The 25,703-nt window shown below is 40.9% G+C and overlaps 1 protein-coding gene across 8 annotated transcripts in view; it reads right to left on the bottom strand.

Moving 5' to 3' along the window:
- KCNMB4 (potassium calcium-activated channel subfamily M regulatory beta subunit 4) overlaps positions 1 to 25,703 on the bottom strand; it is a 53,297-nt gene that overhangs the window by 13,006 nt on the left and 14,588 nt on the right. For 3 of the 8 annotated variants that reach the window (XM_073215590.1, XM_073215591.1, XM_017668512.3), the window contains exons 2-3: positions 14,563 to 14,690; positions 12,384 to 12,527 (exon numbers count right to left, since the gene is read on the bottom strand). In XM_073215590.1, coding sequence (XP_073071691.1) covers positions 12,384 to 12,527; positions 14,563 to 14,690 — 272 coding nt within the window. Of the gene's footprint in view, positions 1 to 6,172; positions 6,533 to 12,383; positions 12,528 to 14,562; positions 14,691 to 25,703 lie in introns of those variants that run through there. The other 5 variants (XM_017668516.3, XM_017668519.3, XM_017668515.3 and 2 more) reach the window with 3 other exon arrangements.

Below are 25,703 nucleotides of genomic sequence, written 5' to 3'. Positions count from 1 at the left end.
TTTCTGATCCTTTACTTCTATTTTATAAAAAGTTTTATAATTTCTAACCCAGTCTACCAGTTAAAAATGTGCATACTTCCCTACAACTATTCTTCTCATATTTGAAGATCAATAATGTATTATTAAATCAGATTTTTAGCAAGAAGTAGGGAAATCTAAGGGTGGGCCATTATGTTCCCAAAGGAAGTCTTTCAGAACCCACTTTTCATCTCAGCAATCTCTATGTCTGGAGAAACAGCCTCAAAATGAGATTCCAAAAATGGAAATGTTGATTTATGATGTTATTACTCAAAAAACCCTTCTTTTTTTCAATTCCTTATTTAGAGGAACTAATTCTTAAATATCAAAAGGCGCTTGTGATCTAGCATGTCTGAGAATTCAGCAGCACAAAAAGGACTTCCTACACAAGAAGGGGCTGGAAGGGACAAAACAATGGTACTAATTATACCAGACGATCTCCATATTTCACTCACTGAGCAAAACAAAACAACAGGGCCCTTATGCACTTTGGGAAGCCAGTGCCCCAGGAGAAAGAGCAGCTCTCCTTACAGCAGTAGCTGCACACACTGAAGAATAATCACTGAGCCCAGTTATGCGCTTTTTTTCTCAAAAATCTTCAAAAGCAGGATCTGAAACTCACTAAGATGGTATCCAAGGTCTTAAAAAGTTAAGCTGGTGTTTACTAGGACCATCCTATACCACAATGCTGAGACCCTAGTGTTCAAACCTGCTCCACTGTTTCCGGAGAAGGAAGTGATGGGTCACCCCAGCACAGAGGCTGCACACACACAGAAAGACACTTCGGAAAGATCATCTTCCCATCCTCATTTTGTTTCACTTCTGTGAGCTGAATCATGTTCTCAGTCTTTGCTCCAGGCAAAGAGGACACCACAAACTAGCAGGAGATAGAATCACAGATCACACACTTGCAACGTGGGTGTGAGAAACCGTTTCCAGGGAGAAAATGACAAACATACTGAGGTACCCAAAATATGCACATGAACAGGGATTCCAGTGGGTGTTTGCAGAGCTGGCAAGGGCTGTAGAACTCAGTTCTCAAGAAAAAGAGGTGGGTATGGAATCCCTCAGATGTCAGGGTGTCTTCCTATTACCTGAACAGTACTGGGTATATTTTGTGCACTTGAAATGTGGCATTTAAAATAAGGAGGTTGAGAACATCCTCCCCGTGATTTCTGATGTAAGAGCAAGATGGCAGGGGTCCCTTATTTAGTAAAACTGAAGTAGGGGCAGAGCAACCAAGGCTCCCTCACCCATCCAGGCTTTCACGCGAATGCCCCACCAAGACACATAGTCTCAACTGGTGGACCCAGATCCACAAAGCCTGGATTTTTTTCAGTGGTTCCCACACCTAGAAGAGCATCACACTGGCCAGGCTGCAAGTGAGAGCTCAGTAAATGTTAGTGGAATAAGAAGGGAATTAGAAGCTTAGCACCACAGAGTTTAGTTAAGCAAATCTGAGGTGGTGTCTGTGGTGGGGGAGAGCAAGATCTTAGACTTCATGAGAATTCTTTCAAAGGCCACATATATTTGTTCAAAATCATAAATATCACAGATGTATTTGCATAAACAGCCCTGTTCAAATGCTTGTGTTTTTATACATTGTGCCAACCACTTTCAAATAATTTCCAAAAGAAAGTGGTCATGTTGACTATTATTTGTGTCATTAGGAATTTCTTTTCTTCATACTTCACTATTATAAAATCTATCTCTAGCCAGTCCAACCAACCCACATCTGTAACTACAGTCACTTGCAGTACCTTTTCCTTCAGCTCACCTGCCCCATCCCTGCTTAGGTGCTTTACCCTCCTAGAGAAGCCTTGCAACCATGCTGCTCCGGTACCTGGGCTGCTGCAGACCAAGCGTGCTAGGAAATGCTGCCAGCGCCCGCTTAAACCAACACCAAATGAGCCTCATCAGGTGAACAGACATTCAATATTTTCCAAATCTCTGAAAAAGATCCTGTAACTTATTTCACAGTAATGCACTCCACAACTTACTCTCAGGAAATCACCATTAATATCTGATTAGGTTCAGTCCAATTCCCTGTGGTTAGATCCTCAATGAGGAAAAATTAACCAGCAGCCACAATTTATTTTCTTTTATGTACTTCTCCCATCAGCATGGCTCTGTATTTTGGGCAGTTCTGAAAAAGGATCTGAAAAATGTATCCTAAGTCGGGGGAGAGTGAATTGCAAATCTTTTTGATTATTATGGAAGCTCGAAGGAAACAGGGTTACCTCCTATTATAATATTATCATTCTAGAAGTTTACCAATTATTAAAAACCCATTTCATTAAAATATTTTATGCACCGGTTACTGTTTTAATTAAATAATTAGCACAGTATATATATTTTGCTGCTGCACGTAGGAAGATAGAAATAGGCTAGCATTTCAATCAAGGCTAGCAATGAATCATTCATCCTAACTCTTAAATTATATAGTAAAGAATGCATGAATAATAGCTTTACATTCAGTTTTGCTATAATTTGTTAAGCATTTATTTCTCTTGGTAAAAGCATACTGGACAGATATTGAAATACTTCTGTACAGTAAAATAAGCTGAAATTAATTGTGAAGCTCTCATTCTGATAAAAATTGCTTATAAATATGTTTGGAGGACAAAAATTCTATAGAGAAATATGCATAACAATGAAAGTGATGACTTACAGTACAATGATCGAATTTTTTTAAAACTTGAGTCATCAAAAAGACCTTATAAGACAACCTTAAGGTTTCTCCTAGATGTGCCAGTAACTTAGCTTAAAACTGGAAACGTGATACTCAAAATTCAAAAAAATACATGTAAATAGCCATCAGATTGTTGAACTAAACATGACAGATTACTGAAAAGCATAGGCACAGGTTTTCCTAGGGAATTTTTTCTCCTTGTCCTCTGCCATGAGACTTATACTACTGTCTCAGATTGGGCCATTCCTTCAGCTGGGGTCCTGCAGTGATAACAGCCCAGAGCTGCAATGACCCAAGACAGACATTACTGTAAGGAGGAAACATACCCCACTGTTAGGAGCTACTGAGATCTTCAGGTTGTTACCACAGCACAATATAGCCTCACACAGGTGTATGCTGGGATCCTACAATTTCAGTAAGTAAACAGTCATGATGGTCAAATTATTCCTCTCTTATTCTAGAGCACAGAAACACTTTATAGGTGCACATTTGAGCATTTTAAAGGACTTGCTTGGTTCTCGGTTCTTCTCTGTCCATCCATTCAAAGCATTTGCAGAACACCTACAGTGTGGCAGGCAACAGGGCTGTACTGTTGTCAGCTCTTGCTGGTCAGCGGTCAGCTAAAAGGCAAGAACACTGTCTGCACATACATGGCTGTATCCCCATTCCCCAGAGCAATGCCAGGCATGCACTCCAGGTGCTCTGTAAACTGTTATTTGCTTCTTGTTGAAATACATTTCAGAATAGAATGGGCATTTGTAAAAGTATGGGGCAATAAAAGATTAATACTTAAATGTGCCTAGAGATATAAAAAGGAAGTATGTTTTGAGCAGACATAAAAGGACAGGAGTTTAGAGTCCAGGTTTCTTGGGAGAATATACAGCACACAAAAAGACACAAAGTCTTTGGTCCAGCTTGTCTGATTATTTTGCCAGAAACAGTCCACTTAAAGAATGTGATAGTAGTGATCTCACTGACCAGATTTAACAGGGTCCCTTATGTTATCCTGTCCCAAATAAGGGCTAGGATCATGGCTGACGTCAGTGGCAGTATACAGAGCTCCTAAGCATGTGGACTTGCAGGTGGAGTGCACAGGTTTGAATCCTGCTTCTGCCACTTGCCAGCTCTGAGATTTGGGCAAGTTTCTTAACCTCTTTTGTGCTTTGTTCCCTCGTGTATAAAATAAGGACTATGACAATAACCCTTGTGGGGGTGTTGTGCAGATTCACGGAGATTCAGTTCAATATGTAATTTAAACAGTTTCTGGAGAAGAGTAATCAGCACTAAATGAAGGTGTTGGTTATTACTGTGTTCAGACCAGAGGGAGATCACCAATGGAATAGTCAGGTCCCTGTCTCTGACCCAGACTGTGTCATCAGTATTTTCATCAATAACTTGTATAGGGGATTAGAGTGATTTTGATTTACAATTAGGATAGCACTTTACAAGGGAAGAGAAACCATATGATGCATGCCAGAATCAAGGTTCAGAGTGACCATAAGAGAGCGGAGCAATGAGGTAAGAGGTGGCAACATATATTTATATGGGGATAAATATTAAATTCTTGTACTTACATCCAGGACACCATTCTCACAAGTTTAGGAATGGGGGGGAGGGGCCTGCTTTTAGAGTACTGTGTATAAAACAGACATGAGAGGGGTAAGTTTGATTAATTTGAAGCTCTATATTGAACATTAGTGTGTTGTGGCTGCCAAAAAAATAACGCCATGTCAGGCCTCATTAGCTGAGTTATAGTCTCGGAATTGAACAGTAGTGGCAAATATCAATAGTGGCAAAAATAAAACTCGTTCTGCCCTCCCCCACATGGGCCGGCTCAGCACATGGTAAGAACCCACCACAAACAGAGAGAACAAGTCTATTCCCAGTGGTGGGAGCAGGGCGGCCAGTGGGAGGGTGGAGAACTCGGGTTCAGACCCCTGCTCTGCTCCTCTGACCTTCAAGACAGCTTCCTGTTCTGTGAACTCCAATCACATGGCTTACCTTCCCATTGAGACCGTAGCACTAACCGAGATGAATTTTCTTTTTCACTATGGTAAAACTTATGTAATATGAAGTTAGCCTTTTGGCCATCTTAGGTATACAATTTAGTGACATTAATTACATGCACAATGTTGTGTAACCATCACCAGTATCTATTTCTAAAACTTTTTCATCACCCCAATGGAAACTCTGGAACCACTGGGCCATAATTCCCATTTTCCTCCTCCCCAGTCCCTGATAACCTCTCATCTTCTCTCTGGCTATAAAAGTGCCTCTTTTAGATATTTCCCAAAATGAATTATTCACAATGAAAACTGTTTGGAAATGGAATGGGCTTCCTCAGGGGGAGGTCATTTCACCAGAGCTGTTAACAGAGAATGGAAAATACTTTCAAAAAATGTCAGGGCAGAGATTCACTGTGGGCTTAGTCATTCACTAAACTGAAATATGTCTCCCAGATTTGATACCTTCTACATGTGCCAGAAGCTAGTTCTGGCCCCATTCTATCTCAGATGAAACTGAGGCGAGAAGCAAGCAGCCCAAGGTCACACCCCCAGTCACAAGGAGAGCTATGCTTAGCACTGAGGTCCCCTGCCGCCCGGCCCTGCCCTGCATTCTGCTATCTGATGCCGCTGCGTTCTATGACCTACTTGTCCTCCGGCTCCTGTAGTTTTCCTCCCAAACTCCCTCAGAGCTGTGTTTGATGGCTGTGTAAATCATCTTAAATGAAAAGTGATTTAATAACATCAAATGCTTAACTTTATTGCTGTGATGATAAAAAGCTGATAGAAGATTGATTTGCATAAAAACACTCTGACTAACCATCAAAAAGCAGACACTCAAATTGACATCGTAAGTCATGTACTGCTATTTGGATGTCAGACTTTGAAAGAACACCGGACTGAATCCCATACACGCTCCACTGCATATGCTGGAGAGGCCGCAGCAATCCTTACTTTTTTAAAAAAGTACAGACTTTGAGACCAATGAGCGCTTTTAGTTCTGATGTAATCTCTTAATGTGGAAGCAGACACAAATGTACACAGAAAAGACTCAATCTGGGTAAGATTCCAGATTCACTGTTTTGTGTTTTAAGACTCAAGATAGATCCCTGGACTCAATGACTAAAGAGAAAACCAGTATGTTCCTTTAAAATTAATTACAGAACCAACCTCTTATTTAATGGCAGATTGCCAGAAATAGTATTCAGAGTAAACAGCAAACAAAAGTACAGAGCTCTATTAAAAATTAGATTTTTACAAACTATCAAGTCCAGTGTTTAGTAATTCATTCAAAAGTCAATACAATTTTCCAATGGAATTTGTTCAGAATATCAGTTGCTGACTCTATATCCACATTTTCCCCCCATTTTCTCCTAAAGGGTCTGCCAGTAAAGACAAGCTTGTTTCTTTAGTAATTTGCCCTATAAAAAACTGAAAACTTAGAAGCCAATGGAATGAGTAAATTCAACATATAAATTTATTAAAAGTCTGTTTTTAGAGATACATAAGTCAAAAATGAATGCAAAGACATTGCAAAGATCAATTACAATGGGCAGTCATTTTTCACTGTCCTGGTTATAAATCTGTTCAGAGGGGTGCACATAAGCATGTAAGTGTTGTTTGTCCCATGTGGTGAGGAATCAGTGGTCAGCAGGCCAGGCCGGGGCAGCTACTCGGTAACAGTGGAGGGAAGCTGGCTCTTTCTGTCTTTTTGCTTGGGCTCCTTAATGTGCGGACAACCCTCCTCATGTTTATCACCTCACAGTTGCACGACGGCTTTTGCGATCCTGGTATCAAGCCACATCTACCCACTTATCTGCTACAAAGGGAGTGGGAACAGAAGGCAGCGGTACTTGTATCAGAAAACCAAAAGCTTTCCCAGACCCCCAGCTCATGTTGCCTCCCAACAACAGTCACACAGGACTGAAACTTGTCATTCAATTCTGTCCTCTTCTCAACCTGCACCCCACCACCACGTGTCATGTGCATCTCTAAGTTTGTGGATTCCACATCCTTAAAGAGTCATATCCATTCCTCTCTTGCACCCTCTACTAATTCTGCCTTTGCCCAGACTCTTTTCATCCCTTGTCTAGACTTGTGCCATAATCACCAAATTGCTCACCCTTCCTCCACCCTTATCTTATACTCAGTCCATGTAGCCACTAGACTGATCTTTCTAAAGCACACCTGTGACGATGCCTCCTCCACTGCACACAGAATAAAGTCTAACATGCTTAGCATGGCATAAACGCACAGTATTACCTCAATCAACCTCTTCAGGTTCATCTACCATTTTTCCCCTGAGTATACTCTCCAAGCGTATGAAGCTCCTTAGATTTCCTCCGGTTGCCTATGATATTTCAAACCTTAATAATGCTTTTGAACATGCTACTATTTTCCCTGAAATCCATTTCCCTAACCTTTGTTTATCTGGAAAAGTTCTACTCCCTAAAATTCAACACAAAGTTTTTGTCTGTGAAGGCTGCTCTCTCTCCACTCATCACCACCCAAGAAGGTCCAGGCACTATACACATATAAATTATAGCACTTACTACATTGCAATCCTATTACTTACATATATGTTTGTCTTTTATACTAGTGAGTGAGTTTCTTGAAGACAGTCTTAGTATCTTTGAACACTGCTGCCTGGTACATGCAGGTGATTAATAAATGCTTGTTGAATAAATGAAAGAGTAAATGACTGAGATGGTGGTCATTTTATGGGTGAAATCTAGGACACTGAATAGGGTGGTATGATGATGGAAGAGTGATGAGCTGTTGTGCTGCAGGAAGATCTTTGTAGCCCCTAAAATGGTATCATTTATTTCAAATTCACCTAAGTGAATATTCCACATAATTGAAGTTTAGCCTTTTGGACTGAATAAAAACTGACAAACATGTTAAAATATTATTGGGAAAAATTTTCCTAAAAATGAATTACAAATTTCGTTGCTTTTTAAGGAGAGTATGATGAATGAACTTTAACCTTTTTCTGATGACTCAGTGTCATCACTATGGAATTCAATGATTGTTGAGGTAGGAAGACTGTCTGCTCCTCTGTTAAAACAGCTCCAGACTATTAATCATTTACTTCTTTGCTAATTTTCTTTTTCTTTCACCATTAGGCTTTCTAGCATCGTAAGGTGGGTAACATTATCGTCACTTTATGGGGGAGGAAACCAAGACCAAGAAGTTGCACAATTTACCCAAGGTCACAGAGTTAGTAAGTGGTAGAGGAGAAACGTAAACCCAGATGCCTGATGCCACATGGTTACTGCCTTTAAGAATTCATCATCAAAAAAAAGAGAAAGGTACATATTCAACTAACTCTGATAAAAGCAACCAGAGCAGTGTGGGAACACAGAAGAGGAAGTAATTACATACATCTGAGAAGGAGAGAGAAGGTTACACAGTGACATTTCAGGCAAGTCTTATTCATAGTATAAAAATAATAATGGCGAGCACTTTTATAGGAATTACTATAGGTTAAGCACATGGCATCTCATTGATAACCTCACAATAATAACCTTATTATATCCCCCTTCTACAAAGGGAATTGAGGCACAGATAGGCTAATGGAACATACCCAAGACCACACACAGTAGAGGGTGGCTAGCTCCGGGGTTCCTTCTGTAACCAACATGGTACACTAATTCCTAGGAATGGGAAAAGGCAAGGGGTCCCCAAGTGAGGAGAGAGGGAGAGGGGGCAAAGGCATCAGCAGAGAGTAATCTGAGGTGACTGGAGCAGCTGGAATAAAAGTGAAAACATTTAAACCAGAGCATGTCACCATTCCCCCACTCAAAGCCTGTACTGGCTGCTCACTGCATTTAAGAGGACTCTAATCCATGCCTACTCTCCCTCAGAGCTGACACTTACCACAGTCCCTGTACTCACAGCTCCCCTGCCATGCTGGCCTTCTAGTTCCTAAAACTCATCAACCTCTTTCTGGTCTCAGAGCCTTGGCACATGGTGGTGTCTCAATCTGAAATACTGTTCCCCTCACTTTAACTACTATCTCTTGATATCCTCTGGTCTACACCTAATTACAATTTACATGTACAGACCTTTGAAATTCCCCACCTTGTTATAAGCTCTCACAGTAGAGCCTAGGTCTTCCTTTCCTCATTGCATTTATCCTACTTTGTAACTGGCTATTTAATGATGTGATGATAGACTACAAGCTCTGGAAGGGCATAGACTCATGTCTGTTTTTTTTTTTCTCGCTGGTTTGTTTATGTTTCCCCATGACTGGCACATAATTAAGTAGCAGAAGGTGAGGTTGGTATTAGAAGGGCATGGCCTTTATCCTATGGACAATAAGAAGGAAGCAAAATGTTATCAAGGACTGTGACAAGATCAAATACAGGCTTAACTAAAGGAAGAAAACCTAGTGCAGTGCGGGTGATGGAGGAGAGAAAGGCCAACACGGAAAGACCAGCTGAGGATTATGTCAACAGTCCATGGGAGCAGTGAGCATCTGAACCAAGAGGATAAATTCAAGACTTCAGAGGAGGTGTGGCTGGATTTGTTCATTTGACGATTGTGTGTATGTATGTAAGCTTGCTCTGTGTACTCTGTGAACTATGATCCACTCAGAAGGATAAAACAAACTATTAAAAAGTAAATCTGCATGGAAAAACAGACTGCTCTCCTTAAGAGGAAAAGTTCAAAACATAAAGACTGATCATGCCTCCTGGCCCGTAGACCCAGAGGGAGTTGAGCAATGAGTGGCCATTTTCCAGAGACTCGCCCTCCTCCAGGGGAAGCCAGTTACTGCAAAGACAAAGGAGCGTTGTTATGAAAAGACTGAGACTCCAGAGGTTCCTGGCAATGGAATGAGGACTCCAAAGCATACTCAGTAAGAGGGCATGAGTTGGGTTTCCTGAGAAAGGATGAGCCAGGGACAGGCTAAGAGGAAAAAAAGAATGGTAGAAGGGGGTAAGTGTGATCTTACATAAAAAAATCTGTACATTGGAAGAAGACTGTGGCCCTCAGGGAGCAGAGAGGTTGGCTGTGCAGGGAGGCCGTGAATAGAAGCAGTTGGTGCCGGGCTTGCCAAGCGAGCCGTTGGCGTGATGGCTTCCCTGCTGGGTGACAGGAGGAGGCGTGACTGACCGTGGGGACTGGCCTCCATGGCAGGCGTGGCTCTTGGCAGTGGTTCTGGCCACTGCAATCTACTCCAGAGTGTAGGTCTCCTAAATAATGCTTGAACAGTGGAGAGCTAAGACTCAGCAACCTTTGTCTAAGATTTTTGAACATCCTTTTCTTAAAAATGGAAACTTCTTGGTAACTATTTTCCTTCATTTCCTGCACTTGAGTGAAATCTAAAGGTTACTTTAAATATAAAGTTCATCTTATAGAGAGCATCTGGGAGTCTCTACAGTAATTCTATTTTTATTGCATATTTAGCAGTAGTAAAAAGTCTACTAAGAGTGGATGGCACCAGAGAGCTGCCACTTTTCACACCTCCAACCAGAACGTTTGTTTCCCCTTGCATATGTCATGGTAAAAGAGCCAAACTCCAAACCTGTGACTTCCTGGAGTCACTTCACATCGTGTTTTGAGTGCTGCTGGGTTGTGATAGACCAACCCCACTTCTTCCTACACCCCGACAGTTTGGGAATGGGATGGTGAGCGGATGGATAGGGAATGGGGATCCATTCGGAATGAGGTACAGTGGGCTGACATTTACTGTCACTAAAGTTAACCCAGCTGGTGTATGACGTAGGAGTGGTGTTCAGCAGATAGCTCTCACTATGCCGGCAGAATGGTCCTCGTCAGGCACTCAGGATATTCAGAATTCATGGCAGCTGTGTTTGGGGGCGGTAGCCTTTAGAGAACTCCATGCCTGAGTAGGGACAAAAGGGACGTTTACCAAGATGACCAGCAGCCGGTCAGGACAGCCTGTGGGGGGGCACCCGTCTGTTTCCGGCTGCAGACTCAAGCGCACCCACATTGGTAAGTGAGTTCCTGGCCCAGGGCCGACAGCTTCAGGGATCACCTGATTGAGACGGGGGTGGATTCAGCAGCAAAATGTCTTGACTACTGGTGGCGATTCCCTGTTACTGGGCTCCCATCTCACAGAAAAAAAAAAAAAACATCCTTACTCCTTAACCTCTGATTTCATCCTGTCTCATTTTCTGCGGGGCAGTTTCACTTCTGCCATATTTACTATCGATGTTCTCTGTTTCTCTCTTCCTCAGCAGCTTTAGCCCATAGCAGGCTCCTTTCTCTGTATCTATTCCTGTTTCCCTCTCAGTTACTCACCTCCTCTCCAGACTCTTTCTCCAGGCCTGGCAAACTTCAGAAAGAGCAGTCTGCCTTATGAATGCCTTCACATTCTCCCCTCAGGCTAACATAGCACCATTCTAACCCTGGGCTCTGTGTACCTAAACTCTTGCCACAAAGATCACCAGCAGACTTCTAATTGCCAAAAGACTTCTCAGGAGTCCATTTTGATTACTTCTTTCTCCTTAAAACACTCCCTTTGCCAAGACACTATTGTCCTTTGACTTGCCTCTCACCATCGGGACCTCTTTCTCCATCTCTCCCTCTCCCTTATGTGCAGATGATCCCAAAGTCCTGTCAACATCTCTCTTCTCTACGTGTTCCCAGGAGGCATTCTTTCTCTTTGCTCAACTACAGCTTACAGTGCAAGAATTCCCAGAACTGTGTAACACGGGCCCTGACCTCTTGCTCCTGAACTAAGTCTCTATTTCTAGCTCTTTCAAGTATCTTCTAGACGTCTTAAGACTCCCTCAAATTCAGTGTAGTCAGAGCCAGACTATCCTTTCCTCACATTCAGTCAAATGTGACACCTTCCTTTTTTCTTCATCACTTATGTAGTGATTAAGTTCCGTTGCTTGGGACTCCAAAGCATCACTGATACGCCCCTCTGTTAGCACTCCCCCGCCCGTGCTCTCATTTGGGCCCTCCAAAAGCTTTGTCAGGACCAGCAGATGCTCATTACAAGGAGCTTTGAGGATCAGACTAACTGGGTTCCGGTTTTTCTCACTTACGAGTTGGGCACATTGGGCAAGTTATTTAACTTCTTTATGACTCAGTTTCCCCATTATTTAATGGCCCTTTAGAAATCTAACTGAACCTACATTTCCAGTTTGCAGACTCAACTCTCCTTATTAAATAACCTATACACCTCATGTACCTTACAGTGTCAAGCCATGGTTTGTTTCTTTCTTCTTCAATTTCTAGCTGATGAAGTCATATTTATATTTGCATAAGCATCTGTTTCTGTCAATAAATCCTCATTCCTTGGAAGCAAAGAGCCTCCTTATTAATCTGGCACAGTGCACTCATTTATTCATTCATTCAGCAAACGTTTATTAACTGAGTGCTAGGGAACAGAAAGCCAGGGAAGGTGTGGCCCACAAGTTCACCCAGTGTACAGTCTGTTGAGAAGATGGGCATACAATCCCCAAAGAGGGTGACAGGGGAAAGGACAGAGAAGTGGCTCCCAATCCTCCTTGTCCATTAACATCCCTACATACAAAATGTACAAAGATCATCTCAGCATACCCACCAGAGAGTCTAATTTAATTGGTCTGTGGTGCCTTTTTTAAAAAGTTCCTCTGGCATAATGTGAAGTGAGGGCTGCAAACCTCTGACCTCTGGCATGGAGCTGGGTAAACAGAACATGAAACACACACCTTGTAGCCGGCCCCTCTGGCTGGTCCACAACATCCCACCAGCTTGCTTCTGTCTCTACACACGTGGACACTCTCTCTCTGCCCAATTCAGAGACACTGCCTATCCTCAGAAGTAGATTCTGATTGTTTTGTCCTGTGACCAGCCTAGGAGTAGACAAAAGGATTCACTCTAAAACAAGGATACTGAAGGAGAGGTTGGCTATGGGAAACTGCAAAAAGATTTCCTAATTTCAAGAAAAACATGCCAGGAAAGATAGGTACTTTCTGCCTCTGGACATGCTGTACCTGGCTGTGATGTCTAGAACTGCAGCAACCATGCTATAGTGATGAGGGGAGCCACCCTGAGACAGAACTGAGATTTGGATGGGAGCTGGGCTCTTGACACGGTGATTCACTGTACCAAACAACCCTAATGTTGGCCCACCTGTGCATTTCTTAACATGTGAAGCAATACATTTCCCAACTGCTTATGGTACTTCGGGCCACTGTGTTCCATCTTCCAGTAGATGACATCCTAATGGATAGCCAACGAAATCAAACTGGGAGAACAAGGAAAGCAGCCCAGAGGAGATATCTGAGGACAGTCAAGAAGCAGGAGAAGCAAATAAAAAGACAGGCATAGAAGTATTACATAGTCTGGGAGCTGCACAGAGTTCAGAAAGGAGATTGCAAAGTGTACAGGGTGAGGCTGGAGGGGTGGCAGTCTGGGCTGAGAACTGGAGGAGCCTTGTAAGCAACGGTAGAATAAATAGGGCCACAAAACCTTCACAGCGTATTCTATATGGAAACAGAGTCTATTTCAACACCCCAGGAAGCTGGCTGGCTTCATGACTTGCTTTGACCAACAGAACAGGTCAAAGGTCATGTTATGTGAGTTTCAGGACTAAGGCCTGGCTCTCTTGAAATATTGCCCTGAGGCTGCCCTATTGTAAGGAAGGGGTGTGGCCCACCTGAGGGTAAGAGGCTGAATAGAGGAGATACTGCAGTGGAGCCGGTACCCAGTGCTGAGCTTGTAAGGGAGGCCACCTTGGACCATGGAGTCATTCTGGCCATGGCCTGATGGCACCTGTGCCCAGGAGAGACCAGCACATGCAGCTCCAGCCAGCGCACAGACTCATGAGAAATAATAACCCACTGTCGTAAGGAGCCATTAGGCTTAGGGGGCTTTGTTATCCAACAACAGGTGCCTGATACTTAAGTCATGCCAAGATGTCTGGATTTTACTCTGACATCTATGAGGAGTAACCTGATTAAAAACTCATGTTTTAGAAAGATCGCCTTGGCAGCAGTGTGGAGAATGGCTTGGAGCAGAGGCAGGTGGAGGTGGAAGGACAGTTTAGAAGACTAGTGCGTTAACAGAGCTGAGAAATGTGGATGTGAATTAAGACATTGGTGGAGGGGAAACAGAAGATATACAGAGATGATTATTGAGATAAAATCAACATGATGGTGAATATAAATTACAGAGTGTAAAGGAGAAAAGTGAATTCAGAATTACGCAAAGGTTTCTGGACTAGGTAAACAAGTAGATGACAGGGCCCTTCACTAAGCAAGGGGCTACAGGAGGAAGAGAAGGTCTGACGTAACTGCGGAGCATCCAGGTGGAGCTGTCCACCAAGGGGTTGTGGATGTGCACTAAGTGCTTGCTGAACAGATTTCTACAGTGAATCTGAGTGGGCACTGAAGTGTTCTAGTCTGAGGAGCTGTGGTTATACCGTGTAGCTGAGTTCTAAGTCAAGCCAAGTTTGAATGTTGTATTGAACTCATGGTACTGACACTTCATCAGAATAGAAAAGAAAAGGAAAGATAACATTTGATCAGCCTAAAGTGCTGACAGGCCTGCCTGCTGTTCAGGTTATGTGCACTAACCTGTCATTCTCAGGAAACACTACTAGCATGCGATGGTCCTACCTAATACCCAACGGCACTTTCTTAGTGTACCCAGAGGCTATTGCGATGACACAAGTTCTCTCTCTCTCTTTTTTTTGTATGGCAGATTCTTTACATGCTGCCCAACCTGCAGAAAAAGAAGGGAGCTTCTCCAACTACATGCTAGAAAGACTTGGGACTGCCTCCATATTGTATGTTTTGTTAAGAGAGCACAACACATGATGTATTAGTGTAACAAACTACAAAGGCTACAAACAGTTTTAATATGCACGTGTAAACATTGGCTTACCTTTGAAATTGATTAAAATAGCAAGTGAATGGTTGGGAACCAATTTCATCTTTCCAGTACTGTTGCCAATTCATGACATTTTCCAAGTTCTTCTGGTTTTCTCTCTTACAGGGAGGGATATAGGAGCACTAACAAAAAAGAACATGGAAAATAAATCTATTATTCTATAGAGTACTTAAGTATAGATCTTTTTCTATAGAAAGATGGCTTCATGCAGATACGAAATCTGATTCTGACCTACCTAATTTTTAATACAACCAAACTGAAACTGCTCAACTGTATTTCAAACTTCCAGTTTGGCACAATTACAGAAAATACTCCAGTAGCAAAAAATAACCTTCAGTCATTGCAGAATAAGGATATATTACAAATAATTAGTTACAGTCTGATAGCAAATTAAAAGCATAATATACTCTCTTTTTTTGAGGGCCTGCCAATCAACATAGTGAAGCAAATAAAAAAGTTAATTTTTATACTCAATTGCTATCTGTGCATCTTAATGTTTTCTTCTTCCATCTTTAACAAACAAGCACATAACTCTCCTCAAATAACTGCTCTCAAATGCTACAGCTCCAGTTTTCTTTTCTTATATTCTTTTGGACAAAAAAACAGCAGAAAATTCCTCACAAACACATAATGCATTTTGCCAACCAAATGCCTTTCCTAGCCATGCCTCTGACAAAGTAGTCCTCTCTGAAGGGCCCCAATTACTCTAAGCAACATAGATTCAGCAGATTTGGTAAACGACTCTCAACTCTAGATATGAAAATTAACTCTTAGCACTCAAATCCCCTTTCTCCAATCAGTCTTCTATAATGATGCTGGTCACAATGAAGACAGTGCCAGCTTACAATTACTGGATGTTTATAACATGTCAGACACTGGTGCACTTGTTCAGCCAGCCTACGGTGGTCTCCATGGTACAGATGAGGAAATGGAGATTTCTGTCAGTTCTACAATCAGAAGGAGGTTCTAGTGGTTTCATCACATTCTACTCCCAGACATTTTACCAAGGTTTCCAATATTAAGAAGGAAAAAAAAAATCTATTAGCTGCATAGCATATTGGAGTCACTTTACTTTAGAGCATATGATTTGTCAACACCTTCCTGCTATTTTCTAGTAAAATACAAATTTCTAGCATGATGTACAAAGTTCTTCAAGATCTAGTCCCTGCCTGCCCTCGTCCTCACTTAAGCCTGGAATGCAGCTGTATTGAAGCATGTGCTCCCCATGTCTGCCATGTGCTATCACACCCACCTGTTGGGCACATGCTGTTCTCTATCCTTTTAAGGCCCTTTTCCCCTTCATGCTCTTCCTTCAAGATGCAGTTCTGGTGCATCTGTTTGGGGAGGCCTCTCTTTCTCCACAGTGAAGTCCCCCGCTTTGTGCTGCCATCGCTATCCCACCTGCAATCACACAGTACCGTCTTTGCCTGCTTATGTCAGCTTCCCAGTTCACTGGCAAGCTGGGACACCACTTAGCATTTTTTCTTTCTGTTATCTTCATGTGAACTCGACACAAGAGGTATTTAACCATTCTGGGGAGTAACAAAGAACCACCAAATACAATTAAGGCAGATTTAAAAACTCTGCAAGTTACCTTAGTTTGAATTCTTGGCAATTCAGTTTTTTGGCAAGAAGTGTGTTTAAAAGAAATGTCTCTACCAAGTGACAACAACCCTGTGATTTGACCAGGAGAATCACACTTACATGTTTCTGAAGAAGTTAGACAAAAACATTCACAGAGTATGTGAGGTTGTGTTTTAGGTATGGTGTGGTTTCATGTTAGATAAATGTTTCTTGCCTTTAGGAAACTTTGAGCTACTGTGGATGAATTTTGGAAGCAAAGTGCTTTTTACATTGGGGGAAATGACCTGTGATCAGAGGTCAAGTATTTTTATCTTGGGTTGTATTCTTTCCAAAGAGGATTATAATATTCTAGCAACTTTTAAAGCTCACATCACCTTGAAAGGAAAATGCTTAAAAGCCTAAACTTTATGTTCTTAAAAACCATTATTGTTTTCTTCTATCTTGATTCTCCAGTTAGTTTATCTTTAAAATTCCCAAGAAACATATTAGCAAACTGAATTGAAGAATACATCAAAAAGATCATACATCATGTTCAAGTGGGATTTATTGCAGGAATGCAAGGATGGTACAATATTCAAATATCCATCAACATCATCTACTACATCAATAAAAAGACAAAAATCATATGATCATCTTCATAGATGCTGAAAAAGCATTTGACAAAATTCAACATCCATTCATGATAAGAACTCTCAACAAAATGGGTATAAAGGGGAAGTACCTCAACATAATAAAGGACATATACAACAAACCCACAGTCAACATCAGACTTAATAGTGAAAAGCTGACAGCTTTTCCTCTAATATCAGGAACAAGACAAGGATGCCCACTCTCCCCACTTTTATTCAACATAGTTCTAGAGGTCCTAGCCACAGAAATCGGACAACACAAAGAAATAAAAGGCATCCAGATTGGTAAGGAAGAAGCCAAACCGTCACTGTTTGCAGATGTCATATTGTACATAAAAAACCCTAAAGAATCCACTTCAAAATTACGAGACCTAATATCTGAATTCAGCAAAGTTGCAGATACAAAATTAACACACAGAAATCTATTGCATTCCTATATACTAACAATGAACAAGCAGAAAGAGAAATCAGGAAAACAATTCCATTCAAAATTACATCAAAAAGAATAAAATACCTAGTAATAAACCTAACCAAGTGAAAAACCTATACCCTGAAAACTACAAGACACTTGAGAGAAATCAAAGAAGATACCAATAAATGGAAAGATCCCATGCTCATGGATAGGACAAATTAATATTATCAAAATGGCCATCCTGCCTAAAGCAATCTACAGAATCAATGCAATCCCTATCAAAATACCAACAGCATTCTTCGATGAACTAGAACAAACAGTTCTAAAATTCATATGGAACCACGAAAGACCATGTAGCTAAAACAATCCTTAGAAGAAATTATAAAGCGGGGGGCATTATGCTCCCCAACTTCAAGCTCTACTACAAAGCCACAGTAATCAAGACAATTTGGTACTGACACAGAAACAGAGCCATAGATCAATGGAATAGAATAGAGAATCCAGATATAAACCCACACATATATGGTCATTTAATATGATAAAGGAGCCATGGACATACAATGGAGAAAGGACAGCCTCTTCAACAACTGGTGTTGGCAAAACTCGACAGCTTTATGCAAGAGAATGAAACTGGATTACTGTCTAACTCCATATACAAAAGTAAACTCGAAATGGCTCAAAAATCTGAATGTAACTCATGAAACAATAAAACTCTTAGAAGACAACTTAGGCAACAATCTCTTGAATATATAAACATGAGCAACTTCTTCCTGAACATATCTCCTGGGCAGGGGAAACAAAAGCAAAAATGAAGAAATGGGACTACATCAAACTAAAAAGCTTCTGTATAGCAAAGGACACCATCAGTAGAACAAAAAGGCATCCTACAGTATGGGAGAATATATTCAAAAATGACAGATCCAATGAAGGGTTGACATCCAAAATACATAAAGAGCTAACACACCTCAACACCCAAAAAGTAAATAACCCAATTAAAAAATGGGCAGAGGATCTGAACAGACACTTCTCCAAAGAAGAAATTCAGATGGCCAACAGGCACATGAAAAGATGCTCCACATCACTAATAATCAGGGAAACGCAAATTAAAACCACAATGAGATATCACCTCATACCAGTTAGGATGGCCAACATATAAAAGACAAGCAACAACAAATGCTGGCGAGGATGTGGAGAAAGGGGAACCTTCCTACACTGTTAGTGGGAATGTAAATTAGTTCAACCTTTGTGGAAAGCAGTATGGAGGTTCCTCATGAACTAAAAACAGAAATACCACTTGACACAGTAATTCCACTCTTAGGAATTTATCCGAAGAAAACAAGATCCCAGATTCAAAAAGACATATGCACACCTATTTTTATCGTAGCACTACTTACAATAGCCAAGAAATGGAAGCAACTAAGTGTCCATCAGTAGATGAATGGATAAAGATGTGGTACATACACACAATGGAATAATATTCTGCTATAAGAAGAAAACAAATCCTACCATTTTAAACAACATGGATGGAGTTAGAGGTTACTATGCTCAGTGAAATAAGCCAGGCAGGTAAATACAAGTATCAAATGATTTCACTCATCTGCGGAGTATAAGAACAAAGAAATACTGAAGGAACAAAACAGCAGCAGACTCACAAACTCCAAGAATGGACTAGTGGTTACCAGAGGGAAAGAGGTTCAGAAGGGTAGGTGGGGAGGAAGGGAGAAGGGAATTAAGGGGTATTATGATTAGCACACATAATATAGGGGGAGGGCACAGGGAAGACAGTGTAGCACAGTGAAGACAAGTAACTCTATAGCATCTTACTACGCTGATGAACAGTGACTGCAATGGGGTATGTTGGGGGGGACTTGATAATATGGGTAAATGTAGTAACCACAATGTTGCTCATGTGAAACCTGATCATAAGATTATATATTAATGATACCTTAATAAAAAAAAATTCCCAAGGAACTTAACTAAGATTCTGCCTAGATTCCATCTCAGTTCTACTAAGTGGATCAGTGTAGATGGTTATAAGTTTAAAGTAAGTTACAAATGACAACTCAGAGCAGTGTTCTGGAAAAAGGATTTAGAAATTCACTCATGCAGACTTCTTTCGTTTCTCGGTTGTTCAAGCCTCACGGTTTTCCAGGCATCATAAAAGTTCCACAATGAATCTCTCTTCTTTGGGAAGAGGCACAATAATAACGTATACCACGTCATTGCCTCCATTATCACCACTATCATCACCATGGCCTTTTATTGACTATATGTCAAGCATCTCATTAACCCAAATCTTATTTAATCCAAATAAACAAATAATATACTCATCCCCATTTTGAAGATGAGGAAACTGAGAGACAGAGACTTAAGAAAACATTCCCTCAGTTACAACAGCAAATGGAACAGTTGGCATTCAGACTGTGAAGTGTTCTAGATCATGGCAGAGCTCAGGATATGGGGCAAAGGAGATGCCCTGACCTTTGCATCCCTCTACTGGAGAACCAGGGTAATGATTCTCTGGGACTGGAACTGCCGTCACCCTCCCCAGGACTGAGGGGATGAGGTGGTCTGCTTCCGTCCTTTGTTTTCTGGGGACATTCTCAGAGGAATGCATTATACATCTTTATTGTTTCCTCCTGTCTCAATTTGGCCCCAGAGTTGGTGTTTGGTGCCACGGATGTAATTTCACTTAGGTGCAATTATAGACACAATGTCTTTGGTCATGGGGAACAATGAGCATTCCCTTGGAGAAACTTCTTCATGCAATTCTGACATTTTTTCCATTTGCAAAGGCAGCATTACCCAACTTATAATATCACTATCTTATTTGCTGCCTAAACTTGCATGAAATCACTTTCTTTACAAAGTCAGGAGAAAAAGAGGCACGTGGTAAGATATATTTAATGCCTACCTCCTAGAAAAAAAAAGTATTTTGTATTCATGAACCACATTGATAGAATCGAGTGGGCTCTTCTGAGTATATTAACGTAAAGACCTTGGTGAGTTATTAAGGGAAAACACTACCACCACTTAATGTGGAATATCTGATTATGTTCTTCTTATTTATTTTTCTATTACCTTATTGTAGGGTTTATCAAGATTTATAACAGTGTTCTTTTTCAGCCTATCACAATGGATGTATATTTTAACAGTTCCCTTCTCCAGTGTGCTCTTTTGTGTCTTGAGGACTGCATTTCAATCACGTGGGCACAGTAGGCAGAATTCACTTTCTTCTTTTACTGAGTCATTTTAAAAATCACTGCATAAAACAAACACGGTCTTTAACTAAACACTGGGAGCAGGTTCTATGCTGGGCATTACCTAAGAAACAGAAATGGAGAAAATGCTTTTTTTTCTCCTGCATGTTTCTTGACTTCAGGTGGTTGGGGAAGAAAGTACTGAAAGACATACTACTAGAATGGGTTTAGCTGAATAAATAATTTCCAAAGTATATTTGGTCAAATCAATCCTGAAAACATTATCTACTGGAACATAAGTCTAAGTATATTTTATACTACAACCTGAAATAAATTATTTCTGAAAATACTGTTCTGAAACCCTGTAAGATACCTATCACTGTGCCAGTGATATGTAACTTTAATGACACTTCTGACAATATAAACATATAATCAAAAAAGCACCATGAAATAAAGTGTAAGTGAGCCATTTATAAATTCCACAATATTTCACAGGTCTCCAGACTTCATTAATTGTATAAATACACACACATACACACACACACATTCCTTATGACTGTAGGTGAGCTGAACACATATGAAATTACAAGTCAGCTAAAAAATTAAATTATAGGGCAGGTAGTTCTAGAATATGTGTATCTAAAAGCTAAGTGAAAATAATTTTATGGAACAATTTGAAGGTCAAATAAATGGCTTAGAAAATGTGAAAGGCAAGGTTAACTTAGAAGCAGCTAAAATGAGCTCTTTGGTGACAGCAGGCTGGGTAGGTACAGAGTGGTGGCCAGCCTGAAACAGTGTTCATCAAAGTGTGTTCCACAGGCCACGAGGGTTGCTTGTCAACTGGATGCCAGTTCCTGAGAATCTGATTCAGCAAGACTAGGAAGCTGCATTTTTAACAGCTCTCCTTCCCCCTTGGAATGACAGATTTTTAGTATTGATAATTTATGCAATTAGCTATTCTTGATTGCCGAGCACTGGGCAGGATACAAAGATTAAATATTACTTCTTACCTCTTTCTCCTCCCTCCCCAGGAGCATGCAGTGTAGTAATAGTTGTTTATTTAAAAAATGCTTTGTGATTAACAAAAGAGGCAGTGAAGATTTTGGCTTTGGGGGTCTGAGGGACGACTTTGCAAAAGAGATGACTTTTGATTTGTGTCTTTAAGGTTGAATGGGAGTTTGATTCTCAAGAATAGATTGGGAAGGTGACATTCCAAAAAGAAATGCAATGTGCAAAGACTTTGTGTGTGGCTATTCCAGAAAGTCTGAGTCATCTAATGTGCTTGGAGGATAGGAGGCATGGGAGATGGTGCTGGAAAAAGCCCAGATTATCTGAACTACTACTCATTGAAGAATTTTTCCTCTCCTTAAATGCTTCCATGAAAATTGCTCACTACCTCCTGCAGAATATTTCTACCCACCCACCAATGCTCCTTTAGTTGGAATTTATTATCTTGCCTTGATACTACATCTGCATTTTATAATTTAATACTCATTTAACTTCTGGATTCAAGCAGACTACTAAGGTTGGTGATGTTATTAAAACTGAGAAAAGTTTGGAACGACATTCTACTCTCAAGAGAAAATAGTTCATTCAGCTTTAAAGTTAGAAAAAATACAGTGCCTTTGTTAAAAATAGAGGTTGAATCAAAACAGAAGTGAAACCAAAACAAGATGTTTTAATCTAGAAGAAGTTCAATAGTTATTATTTATAACAAACATGACAGTACATGTAAAAATTGTTCAATGTCTTATGATCATAATTTAAAATCCTTAAGGAAATGGTCAATCCTCTTGTGACCATACGGAACATTCAGCCAAAATAAAACTTTCTTAAATGCTCATGCATACATTCAGATATGCCTCATTGATGGTATTACTTGTGTGCTGTATTGCACACTATAAGGTACACAAATTCAATATGTCTGTGTGTGTACATATTTTTAATGAAATATTAACAACTATCATTTCTACATAGAAGAAACCAACAAGCCCTGTCTATAAGAAGTGTCCTAGAACTAGGATTAGTACATGGTGGTTATGAAAAATTGATGCTTTCTATTTGTGGCAGAATATATTTTCCAAAAATAGCTGCATCCGTATTTATCCCATTTCACATGCTCTTACAATGTGATATTGACACTCCTTTATTCAGTGGTTCAGGTCTATCTTCCCTCCCCTAGAACACGGATGAGCCTGTGATTACAGAGGAAGCGATGCTGTGTCACTTCCAAAGGCTAAATCAGAAAAGGTGACATAGCTTCTGCCTGCATTTGTCTCTTAGGAAGGAATACTTGCCCTTGGAATCTGGACACTATTTTGTGAGGAAGGGCAAAGAAGCCCATGAACAGAGATCACATGGGAAGGTCTGTGTGGAGAGGAACCGAGGCCTCCCAGCCAACAGCCATCATCAACTGCCTGATTTGTGAGTAAATCAGCCTTCACATGACTCCAGCCTCCAGCATCTGAGTGCTCCACTGGGACCTCAGACATCATGGAACAGAGATAAGCTGTCCCCTTTGTGCCCTGTCTGAATTTCTGACCCACATAATTTGTGAAAATGAAAATGATTTGATCCACAAGGATCTTTGACAGTGGCTAACAGGTTATAGGACTCCTAGGACTAAAAAGATGGATCCTATAAAGGTTCTCCCTGATCTACATACCTAAAAAACTTGAGGTTTGATGAAATACAATCCAATGAGTCATTGTAATGTACTCATCCAATCCCCAGGGTTCCTCATCCAATCCCCAGGCCTAATGCTCCTTGAATGAAGGGAGGGAGGCTGGTTATTCTTGGGCAAAGCCCCCATGGTAGCACCTCATGTAGCGCTTACTGAGATCTTCTCCCAACCTTCCCAAGAGAACATGCAGACATCTACCAGAGTAGTTGTGCAACAGGGAAAGGGCAGATGCTTACAGCTTTATTGGACAATGGCTCTGTGCTAACCCTAAACCTTGGGGACCATAAGTATGACTATGCTCACAATGGGAATTGGTGAGGTCAGGAAAATGGAATTTTGGCCCAAGCTGGTGTCACAATTGGCCCAGTGGGTCCATGAACTCTCCTGTGGTTGTTCTTACAAATCCTGAATTTATAGATGCAATACACTTACTTAATGCTGGTCCTAATTCCTACCTTGACTCCTGAGCCCACAGACTGAAGGCTATTTATTGGAGATGACTCTGAAACTACCTGTTCTTTCCCCCAAAGAGTAAACCAATAAACCAATACTGCAACCCTGAGAAGTCACAGAGATTACAGGGGTGGGAATTCCTCTTGCATCCCCATTTAACTTGCCTATTTGGCTCCTGAAGCAGACAGACAAGTCTTAGAGAAAGACTGTATTGTTATATGAATCAGTGGTGACTTCACTTCCAGCTGCTGTTTCAGATACAGTGTCTTTATTGGAGCAAATAAACTCACCTCTGGAACCTATTTCATGGTGATGGAGCTGGCAAATGCTATTTTTTCCATCGTTGTAAACAGAGGGCACCAGAGACAGTTCACTTTTACCTGGCACTCAGGTGTAGACTTCACAGTCTCACTCAGGACTGTCTTACTTAAAACTACCTCAGCTCTCCCTGGCTGTTATGCTTGACTTTGCAGGGACCTCGACCCTCTCACCCTCCCACAGAACATCACACTGTACATCAATGATGTCATGCTGATTGGACCTGGAAGCAGGGGTAGAAAGTGCCCTAGAGTCCTTAGTAAATAACAAGTTTGCCAGAGAGTGGGAAATCCAGGGGCCTGCCACCCTGGTGATGCTTCTGGGGATCTAGTGATCTATGGAATTTCTGGATATTCTCTCCAAAGACAGCTAGATGCACCTTTCACTCCTTAAAACTAAGAGAGGTCACAATGCTTGATGGGTGTCTTCATGTTTTAGAGGAAACATACCCACACTTGGAATTGCTACTCTGACCCCTGCAGCTGCTCCTGGCTACAGAAAGCATTCTCTCAATTCACCTCTTTGGCCCAGTGCCTCTAACAGCAACATAAGGGGTCTATGCCAGTTTGGAGGATATATGGGGCCCACAGAGAGCCCTGGCAGCATAAAGTAAACCCATGCTTTCTTTGGCAAATAACTTGTTCTTTTGAGAAACCACTGATTTGCTGCATGCCAGTAGGACCTGAACTCCTGAACATGGAACATCAAGTTACCATGTTCTCCATTGCTCTGTGGCCCCAAAAATGTAAGTGTGAGGCTGACAGGGCTGAGGCAAGTCCTGTGGGCAAATAAGTTTCATATGCAAATGGCTCATGGTCCCAATGCACTTGGTTGTTTTATACTATGGCCTTCCTCAACCTGTCCTGATGAGCAGTTGTTCTAGACCTGTTTTCATACACTGGGAAACACTTACCCCAGGAGTACTCTGTTCTGTTCCAGGGAGTACTTAAAGCCCCTGACCAGTTTGGGTGAATGAAAAAATCCGAGCTCAGCGTAACTTTGAGAAGAACTTCTGATTATTTATTCCTCCTATAAGGAATCATGCTGGAGGTACAGATCTACACTGACTTATGGGCACCGGCTAACAAATAATAAATTACATTTTGATTAAAGAGATAGAGTACATAAGATCTAAACATTGTGTTTTCCATGCATCCTTTCTCAGAATGCACTTGGGGGGTATACTCTACCAAAACAAAAGTATAAACCAAGAAAGAGGAAGGCATGGGGTCCAGGAAAGAGAGTAGCTAACACAGGAGAGACACAACAGTCCCAAGATGCAACCAGTTTGATTTGGGGCAGGAGACTGAAGTCCAGTAAGGGTGTCCTAAAAACACCCTTTAAAAAGAGAAAAAAATGGAATTAAATGGTTACCTACTATGAACAACTATATGAGAAACAGTCTTACAACTGAGTCTTACAACTCTGGGAGAATTTTGGAAAGTAAGAGAAACGTACATAGGAAAGTAAGAAAATGTTAAAAGAGTATGATCATTAGCTCAAGGAAAATTTTTTAAAATTAAAAAAGAATAATATTTTACATAGTTAAAATAAGAGCTATTAGCCAAAAATTATGATACAACCATATTTAAAAGTTGAAGGGAGAAAAAATGGGGTGGAATGATGGGAGGGTGTAATGAAAGCTAAATTCTCATATTCCATCATTTCATATTTACTATTTAGAAAGATGGAAGTAAATGCTAGAAAAAAAAACTAGAAATAGTTAAAGACAGGTGTCTTGGGTGCAAAAGGGTTTGGGACAGAGGACTCCCAGTAAAGTAGTCTCTGCCCCCTTTAAAGTTATAGTACTATTTGATTTTTTAACTATGTTCATAATAACAATAACAATAGCAAAC

The sequence above is a fragment of the Manis javanica genome, chromosome 10, assembly GCF_040802235.1.
Source record: "Manis javanica isolate MJ-LG chromosome 10, MJ_LKY, whole genome shotgun sequence".
Lineage (NCBI taxonomy): Eukaryota > Metazoa > Chordata > Mammalia > Pholidota > Manidae > Manis > Manis javanica.
Note: the sequence above shows the minus strand (reverse complement) of the source record. Positions and strands in the feature narration are given on the sequence as shown.